This window comes from Oncorhynchus mykiss, chromosome 1 (genome assembly GCF_013265735.2).
Source record: "Oncorhynchus mykiss isolate Arlee chromosome 1, USDA_OmykA_1.1, whole genome shotgun sequence".
NCBI classification, from domain to species: Eukaryota; Metazoa; Chordata; class Actinopteri; order Salmoniformes; family Salmonidae; genus Oncorhynchus; species Oncorhynchus mykiss.
The window spans coordinates 63,587,731-63,599,183 of record NC_048565.1 but is presented as its reverse complement, the minus strand read 5'-3'; the positions used below and the strand labels follow the sequence as shown (position 1 = coordinate 63,599,183).

The following is an 11,453-nucleotide window of genomic DNA, read 5'->3' as shown; positions in this document are numbered from 1 at the left end:
AATGGCTACTCTTCTGTTTACTGTTTACTCCAGTGAGAACGGCCCCAATACATATGATTTACTGGCTGCCTCTACAGCCTGATCAAACTGTTGAACACTTAACAGTGCTAAAATACAGGAAGAGCTCCGACTTCAGCTTGCTGACTCTCGTGATTCGGCCCCTTTTGCTGCAGGCACTACCTTCAATGTCCAAACCATTAGTGATTTCTGTAATGCTAAAGTGGCGCTCTAGGGCAACCATTTCCCTTGCATGAATGTCCTACTTCCACTGCAGTGAAACAAAGGCTTATCCTAATGCCTCAGTCTACCTTAGCATGCTCCCTAAACAACTCCGGTTAGGATCTGGAGGGCAGCACAAAGAACCAAAAAGAGAAATGTACATTTTTAAAGCAGAACAATTTATTATCAAGTACAAGAATATCAAACAAAGCAGAAAAAAAATCCATCAGGTTCACAAAATTGTTTTGCCACAATCTGCGTCACTTTTGTTCGGTACAGTACAGAGAATGACTTATCAAGATTGGCCATTTTTCCACGTTTAGTTTATATTTTAAGTTCTTGCTTTATTTTGTAAATGTGGAACTGCGCTGCTGACACCAGAGCAGAGTAAAAGGCGATTGACAGGAGTGTTTGGGTGTCAGAGTTCGTAAAGTGCTATTGCCCCTTTAATACTGGTCAGTCAGTCCTTAAACAGGGCAATGGTTCCTAAGTCTTCTCTGGGCCAGGAGGAACTAGTCCACATAGGAAGAGGGGTGCCCTGCCTTACTGCCAGTCAAAGGAGCGCTTCACCAGGCGGTAGAAGTTACGATTGTGCTCCCGGAGGTAGGAGCGTAGCTGTTGCAGCACGGTACTGTTGACAGCCGGGTGGGGGCGCCCTTTGGACTCGTGCAGGCAGCGTTCTCGCCCCTCACTCCGGATGCAGAAGAACCCCTTGGTCTGGTTGAAGTAGAAGTTGGACGACATTATCCTGGGGGGCAGGTTGAGGAAACGCTCTACTTTCTGCAGCTCGGGAAGGGGGTCCCGGATCAAAGTGTCCCCATCAACGATGTGGATCTGCTCCAGAGGGAAGTGGCGCAGCCAGTTCCGCATATGCACGTCGTAGAAGCTACGCTGGATGGCCTTGTAGCGGGTGTTGAGAGCTCCGCTGCGCACCAGCAGATTCTCAATGGCCTGCACTGGCTTGTGGTTCTCCAGGCGGTTGAAGTAGACCTGGGTGTAGTCTGAGACGACGCGTTCAGTTGGGTCCCGCAGGATCAGCAGCAGCTTGATGGAGGAGTTCATGGCACGGATGCGCTCTGGCGCCAGGGAAGAGGTGAAATAGCCTGGCGTCTTCTCCACTGTGATCTGGTGCGGGTAGGAATAGGGCATCAGCTCACGGTACCAGTCAAAGCCCTTGGCGTAGTTCTCGTCCCAGTCGAAGAAGTGCACCTCTGTGGCAGCGGCAGCGACCTCAGGGTGGATATCTAGCATCTCCAGCAGGGCGCGTGTCCCCCCCTTGCGCACCCCAATGATGATGCTGTGGGGGGCATGTTTGCTAGTCCCCGGGGGTGGAGACAGAGTGACGTTGGCAGTGAGTCCAGGGCCCAGATCCAGGCTCTGAACAAACTCTGATGGGGCAGCATAAGTCTGGAGAACCAGGAGGAACACTGACACCAACAAGCAGGCCATGGTGAGGGAGGTTGACGAGAAGAGGAAAACAGAGGAGAGGGGACGGTCAGAGAGACAGGAGAGCAGTGGATCAGGTTTAGCTGTGGATCAGAGCCATCTCTTTGTGATCAAAGCTCACGTGGACAGAGCGGCTGTCTTCGTCTGCCATCGAGCATGAGGAGGAGAAATCACAGCCAGTCCAGAGCACATCTGTAGAGACAGAAGGAAGAAAAATGTACTTAGGTCTTCCCATTTGATTATCATGAAAAGCTAGCATAGCCCGAAGGCAATTTATTTAACCTGACAAAGCTTTCCAGTAATTAATAGAATGCAAGTCTGTCTCAAGTGTTTCCTCTCTTTTCATTATTATTATTCATCTCACTCAGTTTCAAATGTTTTCCTTCCATCTCCCCCTCGCCTCTCTCCTTTCCGTATCAGGAGTCACTTGTTTTAATTATATGGTGTAATTTCACTGGCTGAAAAATATTTAGCTCTCTCAGCCACATTTCTGGGATGAACTACGCAAGTGTCTGGCTCTGGGCCAAAACATAGGCCACACAACTTCATTTTGTTTTACCGGGGGTCATAATCCTCACTCAAATCAATACACTTAACCTTCACCCGGGAACATTTCAATGAAGACAGCAGGGGTAAGTGTAAAGGACAAAGTGTGACTGTAGAAATAAGAGAAGCTTTTAGTTCTGGATACTGTACCTTCTGATTTTCTATACATGTGAAGCAAGATCAAAAACAAGACCAAGAGAACTAGGACAGGAGGACTAGGATTGAAAAATACTGGATAGACTCTGAACAGCCATAACATTTGAGTCCTCCTGACCTTAAGTCTTCCCAAATGCTTTCATCAGGAAAACAAACTACGGGAGAGGTCGATTCCCCCATGCAAGTCAAAATAACTGCTCTGTTGCATAAACATCAAATACCAGCAAAAGGTCATGGTAAGGCTCTCTAAATAAACTCCCAGAATCATTATCCGGCTGAAAATAGGCTTCCCTGCTGAAAAAAAAAAACCCAGCATAGGCTGGTCATGCTGGTGACCAGCCGCCACCGCGTTATGGACACTGGTAGTCTCTCGTGGAAAGACTACGTAAACATAAATGGTACCATAGATCTGTCACGATACGTGATGCGTGAGATCCAGTAGTATTAGTTCCCATGTTAGTTTTTTTTCACCACTGGTTATTTGGACAAAAATAAAAACAAACAAATAAATAAATAAATAAAAATCACACTTTCGTAGGTGTTAGCATCTTTCGAATATCGGAACGGGAGGGAACATTTGTCCCATAGACTTGTCCGTAACGAACAAAGAGAGAGGACGGAGCTCTTCCTTCCGGTTCAGATCCTCATTCTAGTTCTTCTCAACACGTATGGACCCAGAACTTAAAATCATACTTTCGTTCTGTGTTAATTAACCGAGATAAGGACATTGGTGACCAGCCGTCGCTGTGTTTTGGACACCGGTAACTAAGCTGATCACAAGCATACCAATCATGCTGGTCACCAGCAAAACTAGCATCAATTCAGCTTGCAAAGTTATGTTTTATTCCTATTGGGATCCAGTCAAAGTGGGGATATCCAAGAATTGGAACGTGTATTCACCCACAATCTGCATTCAGAATGACAGCCAGGCTTAGAAAGATTTATAAATACCTAAACCATCTAAAAACAGGAACAACCATTTCAGCAATGGTTGCAATACGTCCAACTAACAGATTGGATTAGTTTAGAAAAATCTATATGTTAATCATGTTTGTGTAGAATAAGATTGAATTAATTCAATGTATACGCAAAAAAAAAGGTGGAAAAGTACCAAATTTTCATACTTGAGTACAAGTAAGACACCTTAAAAGAAAGACTCAAGTAAAAGTCACCCAGTAAAATACTACTTGAGTAAAAGTATTTGGTTTTAAATGTACGTAAAAGTATAAATAATTTTAATATGTCTTATATTAAGCAAACCAGACAACACATTTTTCTGTTTTTTATTTATTTACGGATAGCCAGGATCAACACCCAGACATCATTTACAAACGAAGCATTTGTGTTTAGTGAGTCTGCCAGATCAGAGGTAGCAGGGAGGACCAGGGATGTTCTCTTGATAAGTGTGTGAATTGGACATTTTTCCTGTCCTGCTAAGCATTCAAAATGTAACGAGCACTTTTGGGTGTCAGGGAAATTGTAAGAAGTAAAAAAGCACATTATTTTCGTCAGGAATGTGGTGGAGTAAAAGTTAAAGTTCTCAAAAATATAAATAGTAAAGTACAGATCCCCCCCCCCAAAAACTGACTTAAGTAGTACTTTAAAGTATTTTTTACTTAAGTACTTTACACCACTGCTAAAAATATATTGAAACAAACTATTCTAAAAAGCTAACGGCAATAGACCATGCTGGTAAATATGATAATGATTTACATTTAAGACATTTAGCAGGACGCTCTTATCCACAGCGACTTACAGGACAAATTAGGGTTAAGTGACTTGCTCAAAAGGTACAAGTAGATTTTTCACCTAGTCGGCTCAGGGATTCGAACCAGTGACCTTTGGTTAATGGCTCAACACTTTTTACCGCTAGGCTACCTGGGCATTGTTTTGCAGACCAGCTTGACCATGCTGGACTAGCATGGACCAGCTTGGTCACCAGCATCACCTGCATAAGCTCGTCACCAGCATCACCAGCTAGCCCATGCTGGCCAGACCACCTTGACCTGCTAGACCATGCTGGTCAGACCAGCTAGACCATCTAGACCAGCATGGTCACCAGCATACGCTGGTCACCAGCATCACTAGCTTGACCAGCTAGTCAGCCAGCCTAACCATCTAAACCATGCTGATCAAACCAGCCTGACTATGCTGGTCAACTAGTATAACCAGCTAGACCATGCTGGTCAGTCCAGCAGTCCAGCAGTCAGTTAAAGAAGAGCCACAGCTCACTCTGGATTAAGCTCTCTAGGTAGCTAAGGGCTTGGGCAATGTATAGGGCTGTGGCTAGGTAGCTAAGGGCTTGGGCAATGTATAGGGCTGTGGCTAGGTAGCTAAGGGCTTGGGCAATGTATAGGGCTGTGGCTAGGTAGCTAAGGGCTTGGGCAATGTATAGGGCTGTGGCTAGGTAGCTAAGGGCTTGGGCAATGTATAGGGTTGTGGCTAGGTAGCTAAGCTCTTGGGCAATGTATAGGGCTGTGGCTAGGTAGCTAAGAGCTTTGGCAATGTATAGGGCTGTGGCTAGGTAGCTAAGCGCTTGGGCAATGTATAGGGCTGTGGCTAGGTAGCTAAGCGCTTGGGCAATGTATAGGGCTGTGGCTAGGTAGCTAAGCGCTTGGGCAATGTATAGGGCTGTGGCTAGGTAGCTAAGCGCTTGGGCAATTTATAGGGCTGTGGCTAGGTAGCTAAGGGCTTGGGCAATGTATAGAGCCGTGGCTAGATATGAGGTTTGGGACTAGGAGTAGGTATGGCCGCTGGGGCAGGGGCTAAGTATGGGGACTGGGGTTAGGGAATGCAGCCCTGGGGGCTGGACCTGCCCTGCAGCACTGTGGGTAGAGGAAAAGGTGCTCTACTGTAAACGACTGTGCAGGGAGCCACTTATGCGCTGTGACAGGCGAGCTTGCCTGTCAGTGTTTCAATAGTGGAGAGCTGCCAAGTCCAATGCTAACAGCCAGGCGCGCTTCCTGTCTTATCCAATTCCCCTCGCTCCCTCTCAGCACACCGTCACCTGGAATGAGCCATTGTTTCACATCCCGCTGGGCCGCAAATGCTTTATTCAAGACGTGATGCATATCTTCATGGCTTTTTTTCCGTCACACAGCTGCCCGGCACACAAGTTCAGTATCTGGGAGAGCATTTAACTAAAACTATTGGACTGAATGCTGAGGGAGAGAGAAAGGGAGTACTGGCAGGTTACAGACAAGAAACTGGCATTGATTTATAGTCCCGAACTAGGTAAGAGGTCACGTTGTAGTTGGCTGAGTAAAACAACTAAGATAAAATATACAGTGCCTTCGGGAAGTTCTCAGACCCCTAGACTTTTCCCACATTGTTACGTTACAGCCTTATTCTAAAATGGATTACATAACACAATTTCCTCAGCAATCTATCCACAATACACCATAATGACAAAGAAAAAAAAAAACAGGTTTTTAGAAACTTTTGCACATTAAAAAGAAAAAGACCTTATTTACAGTATGTATTCAGACCCTTTGCTATGAGACTTGAAATTGAGGTCAGGTGCCCCCTGTTTCCATTGATCATCTTTGAGAGGTTTCTACAATTTGATTGGAGTCCACCTGATTTATATTCAATTGTTTGAACAGGATTTGGAAAGGCACACCTGTCTATATAAAGGTCCCACAGTTGACAGTGCATGTCAGAGAAAAAAAAACAAGCCATGAGGTCGAAAGAATTGTCCATTGAGCTCCGAGAGGATTGTGTCGAGGCACAAATCTGGGGAAGGGTACCAAAAAAATGTCTGCAGCATTGAAGGTCCCAAAGAACACAGTGGCATCCATCATTCTTAAAAGGAAGAAGTTTGGACCCACTAAGACTCTTCCTAGAGCTGGCCGCCTGGTCAAGCTGACCAATCAGGGGAGAAGGGCCTTGGTCAAGGAGGTGACCAAGAACCCGATGGTCAATGACAGCTCTAGAGGTCCTCTGTGGAGACAGGATAACCTTCCAGAAGGCCAACCAGCTCTGCAGCACTCCACCAATTAGGCCTTTATGGTAGAATGGCCAGACGGAAGCAACTCCTCAGTAAAAGGCACATGACAGCCTGCTTGGAATTTGCCAAAAAGGCACCTAAAAACACTCAGGACATGAGAAACAAGATTCTCTGGTCTGATGAAACCAAGACTGAACTCTTTGGCCTGAATGCCAAGCGTCACGTCTGGAGGAAACCTGACAACATCCCTACGGTGAAGCATCATGCTGTGGGGATGTTTTTCAGCGGCAGGGACTGGGAGACTAGTCAGGATCGAGGCAAAGATTAATGGAGCAAAGCACAGAGACATCCTTGATGAAAACCTGCTCAGGACCTCACTGTTAATTACGATAAATTAACTAATTTAAAAAAAAACGTTTTTGCCTTGTCAATATGGGGTATTGTGTGTAGATTACAATTTAATTCAAAGCTGTAACGTAACAAAATGTGGAAAAAGTCAAGGGGTCTGAATACTTTCCGAAGGCACTAACTCTTAAGGCAAGTTAGTGTACTCGCCCTGAAAAAGAATGTGCTATAAACATCTTCTTGTTTTACATCTGCAATCGTTTAGCTACGCCTACCTATGACAAATGACCCAACTATCACACACATACGGCACAATTCACTGACCTGTGATCTCATTTTACAGTTTGTCAGAGGCTGCAGACACTGTGGCTTATCATCTCATAGCATTACCACTGAGAGCCTGAGCCAGCGTAGCTCATGGTTCTACCCTACTATTCATCATCCTAGCAGGCACAGCGGGAGAAACAACAGGTTTTCTGCTCCACAGGAACCCAGCTCCCACTAATTACTCAAACCAGCCAGCCAGCTATATCTAAGGCAGGAGCCAGAACAAACCCTCATTCATATTCAGTGGGTTCCCCGTTCGGTAACATGTGGTGAGCAGCAGGTATTGTACTGCAGAGTTAGTTTTCTTAATGACACCTCAGAGGTCTGTTCATCCAGAACAATTATTGATTCTATGGAGCTTGATTACCAAACCCTTTGTGCAATCAAAACAGTATCATTTTTGTGCCTGGTTCAGTTACTATTACTATTGATATGTAGGTATGTAGAGATGTCCTATAACACACACACACACACACACACACCTCAGAATATCGGCTGGTATTGCGTGAATGTAATCCATGTGTTCAATACCATTCTATTCATTTCGTTCCAGCCATTACTATGAGCCCGTTCGCCCCAGTTAAGGTGCCACCAGCCGCCTGTGACACACACACGCACGCACGCACGCACGCACGCACGCACGCACGCACACAAGCACTGTAACACACTGCACTTAGTGCTGAGAAGACGGTCTCTATTTACGGACTGATCTTTGACTCGTTCAGTCAACAACAAAAAAATACATAGACTAATTTCGTTCATTTGAGTCGGTAACGCCCAGAGCATGCAGGACCCTCTATCGGTGAACTGAAAACTACAAAGAAACATGATTCTCTCGATCACATGCCGTTCACCATAAGGGGCTTATTGGAGCTGTCGTTTGTGACCGAGACTTGTAAAAGTGTGCTTTAAAACAACGTACATTTATTGATTGCTAGGGATACAAATAAGATAGTTTTTTTAGTACATTTTAAACCAGGTGTAGTTGTGGCCGCAAACTGGACTAGATTGCGAACGACTAGGCGGAATTAATTACTTGATTGCCGTGAGGATGATTACATTATTTGCACAACATTATTGGCGAACTGCAGCACCCCAAACAATTAGTTCTTGAGTTCGAGTTTGTTGAGCAGAGGCTGTGTATGTTTTGGCTCTACACAGTGTCCATCATAACATTATATTAATTGCACCGTGTGATCAATTATCAGCTCTAAACATGTATTTTTCTTCTCTATGCTGCCTGCAGCCTCATCTATTTTGCCTGTGCGCATATACAACCGTTGTTTGCCGGAGCACGTCTCCGGAGTCACCAGAGGAGCGCATATTAATAACCCTGCTGTAGAATTCATTGAGGCCAGCAGGTCAAACTAAAACTAAAGACTAAAATGAATGAGCCATTCAGAAAAACAAATCATGACACTAGTCTGTATAGAGAGTTGTTCATAAAAAAACAAAATCATTCGCAAACTGCATATCACTAACTGAGCTGTGGGCCACTGTGGGCCACTGGGTCGTACTGTGCCGGATGGCCCTCGGCCAGGCTCCAGGGGCCTGTTACCATGGTGAGGAATAGCCAAGCGGACCGGACGCCAGCGGAGTGTGGTGATAGATTATGTTGGGAGGTGAGACTCAAGCCCAATCAAAACGCACCGCCAATCTTCTTGCGGAGGAGATGGAATGATCAAAACCAACTGCAGCTCACACACACAGTGAGGTCAGGGCATGGAGCCATCCTTCCATCTTTCTTACGCTCTCCCCCCCATCTCATTCATTCTGTCGTCACTGTCGTCTGCATAGTGAGATGTTACAAGACCTTAAACCCAGTGCCCATTCATCTACAGTACAAGCAGAAAGACTAATTGTCAGCTTTCTCCATTTCAAACACCCTCTCTTTTTCTCCCTCTTAGATGCCTGATTACAACTTCAAAAACACACACACACGATGCCTTCATCGTGAAAGAACTGCAGTCCTTGACCCTAGGCTGGTTTACAGTTTGTCTATAGACATGTCTAAACAATTAGAAGGTCGATTTAAAAAAAAAAAAAAATTATACCTTCTTTGCTTTCAGGCCCACGTGGAAGGGATGGTATGGGGAGGGGGGTTCCTGGTTGGAGACATTTTGGATGGTTGGGGAAGGGAGGTTGGAGGCTCTCACTTCTTTGTTAATGTTCCTTGACATACTAGGAAAGAACAATAAAAATCTTCTCTCTATTATATACACGCACACCAACACACTAGGTTCGCTAGGCAGCTAAAGTTAGCTAGGCTAGGTGTTGAAGGTTAGGGTGACGGTTAGGGTAAGGTCGTGGCGGGCTCCCGAGGTGGGCTCCTGAGTGGCGCAGCAGTCTAAGGCACTGCATCTCAGTGCAAGAGGAGTCACTACAGTCCCTGGTTCGATTCCAGGCTGTATCACATCCGGCCGTGATTGGGAGTCCCATAGGGAGGCGCACAATTGGCCCAGCATTGTCTGGGTTTGGCCAGGGTAGGTCGTCAATGTAAATAAGAATTTGTTCTTAACTGACTTGCATAATTAAATAAAAGGATTTTAAAAAAATTAAACAAGGTAGCATGCTAGTGGTTAAAGGGTTAGCTAACATGCTAGTTAAGTAGTTAAAACTTAGTAAGTAGCTGCAAAGTTTATATGTATCTAAAATGCTAAAGTAGTCCATGTGATTAGAACCCAGAACGTTTGTAATTTACAGTGCTATTATTGTCTTAATTTAGAGTTTTACGGATGGGAAAAGAAAACTTCTAATTTTTTGCACATGCTGGGGAATTGTTGCAATATTCAGGAGTGTTTAATATTTTTTTAACTAGACAAGTCCGTTAAGAACAAATTCTTATTTTCAATGACGGCCTAGGAATAGTGGGTTAACTGCCTTGTTCAGGGGCAAAACAACAGGTTTTCACATTGTCAGCTTGGGGATTCGATCTAGCAACCTTTTGGTTACTGGCCAAACGCTCTAACCACTAGGCTACCTGCCACCCCAAAAGTGTACTTTGGTTTAGATGAGAAGTTACTCACATAGTTGATTAACAGTTAGTTAAAAACATGCTTACTGACTACTGTGATATTTACTGAAATATTGCTCCTCAGCCAGAATGTAGAGTTGCTAAGCCATGGCCAAAGGTAAGACAATGTCAATTAAAAAGTAGAGTCTACAGACTCTTCTCAACTCCCACCAGTCTGAATAAGCCCTAAGCAACAGTATGAGCTAGAGCAATGGACTAGTAACCGAAAGGTTGTAAGATCAAAACCCCGAGCTGACAAGGTAAAAATCTGTCGTTCTGCTTATTGTTCCTAGGGAGTCATTGAAAATAAGAATTTATTGCAAACAGACCTGAAAGAAAGACTGGGTTGTGTTTATTAAGACCTTGAAGCAAAACTTTTGTTTGTGTAACAGAAAACTGAAATTATATTTATGACCAGGGGCCTGTTGCACAAAACTAGGATAAGGGATTAAGCCAGGATATCTTGGTGATCCTGGCTCAATTGATCCGTAATCCGGTTGCACTAAAGATGGATAGGGGGCAGGAGGATATGTTATGGTATAAATTACCATGGAGATTTATTCTGTGGAGCTAGCCTGCTCCAGACCAGGCTAAATTCCAGGATCTATTTAATCTCATCCCTAATGTCAGTCAGCAGTCACCACAAATGGAAACCAATAGTTATTTCACTGCTCACTATACATTGTTATCACATATAACTAGACCCACTGTTATTATTTAAACGTTTGTGATCATTCATTTCAATGATTTTGGATAAAAAATGATTTTTAGATGTTGCTATCATTAGATAATTTACAGTTTCCCATAGACTATAAGGCTATATATAAAATGATAGAATATTAGGGCCACAGAGGGGAAAAAAACACAAGTCATAATATTGTAACCAGTTGTTTTAAAGGAGGACAGTTGTTAAAATGACAGGTGTGGGGCATTTCGTGAAATTGTACTTCAGTATGGTTTCATAAACAAAGACATGCTGATGTGCCAGAATATTAAGTATCACATTGTCATAAGTATCAAAACTGTAAGAACAATATGTAGCTTTTCTGCAGAAAGAACCAGCCTCATAAATTTATGACTTTATCCTTTTTCTTCAGTGTGGCCCTAGTACTCTGTCATATAAACAAATACACATTCCATATGAATATAAAAACACAATGTGTAACATTATGTTCCTTTATTGAATAAGGACAAAACAAAGCAGGTAAACCATCAGCTCCTTTCGAAACTGAAGTCACAGTGACTCTACAAGATGGAAAGCACAGAATCCAAGCATATTATACAAAATGATACATACACATTCAAAGGTCTGTATATAACACACCCTGCATGTCTGCACACTAAAATAAATGCAGGACAAATCCATACACATCAACTGAACAGACAAATGAATGGATGCAGTAGCCTCCCTGCAGCCTTGTATTACACACAGTATACCGCACAAACATCATA

At 43.9% G+C, this 11,453-nt stretch overlaps 1 protein-coding gene across 2 annotated transcripts in view; it reads right to left on the bottom strand.

Moving 5' to 3' along the window:
* Nucleotides 1–377: 377 nt before the first annotated feature.
* Nucleotides 378–11,453, bottom strand: part of LOC110526778 (heparan sulfate glucosamine 3-O-sulfotransferase 1-like) — a 33,304-nt gene continuing 22,228 nt past the window's right edge. For both annotated transcript variants that reach the window (XM_021607977.2, XM_021607970.2), the window contains one exon: nucleotides 378–1,857. In XM_021607977.2, coding sequence (XP_021463652.1) covers nucleotides 763–1,668 — 906 coding nt within the window. In that variant the 5' untranslated portion in view covers nucleotides 1,669–1,857 and the 3' untranslated portion in view covers nucleotides 378–762. The remainder of the gene's footprint in view (nucleotides 1,858–11,453) is intronic.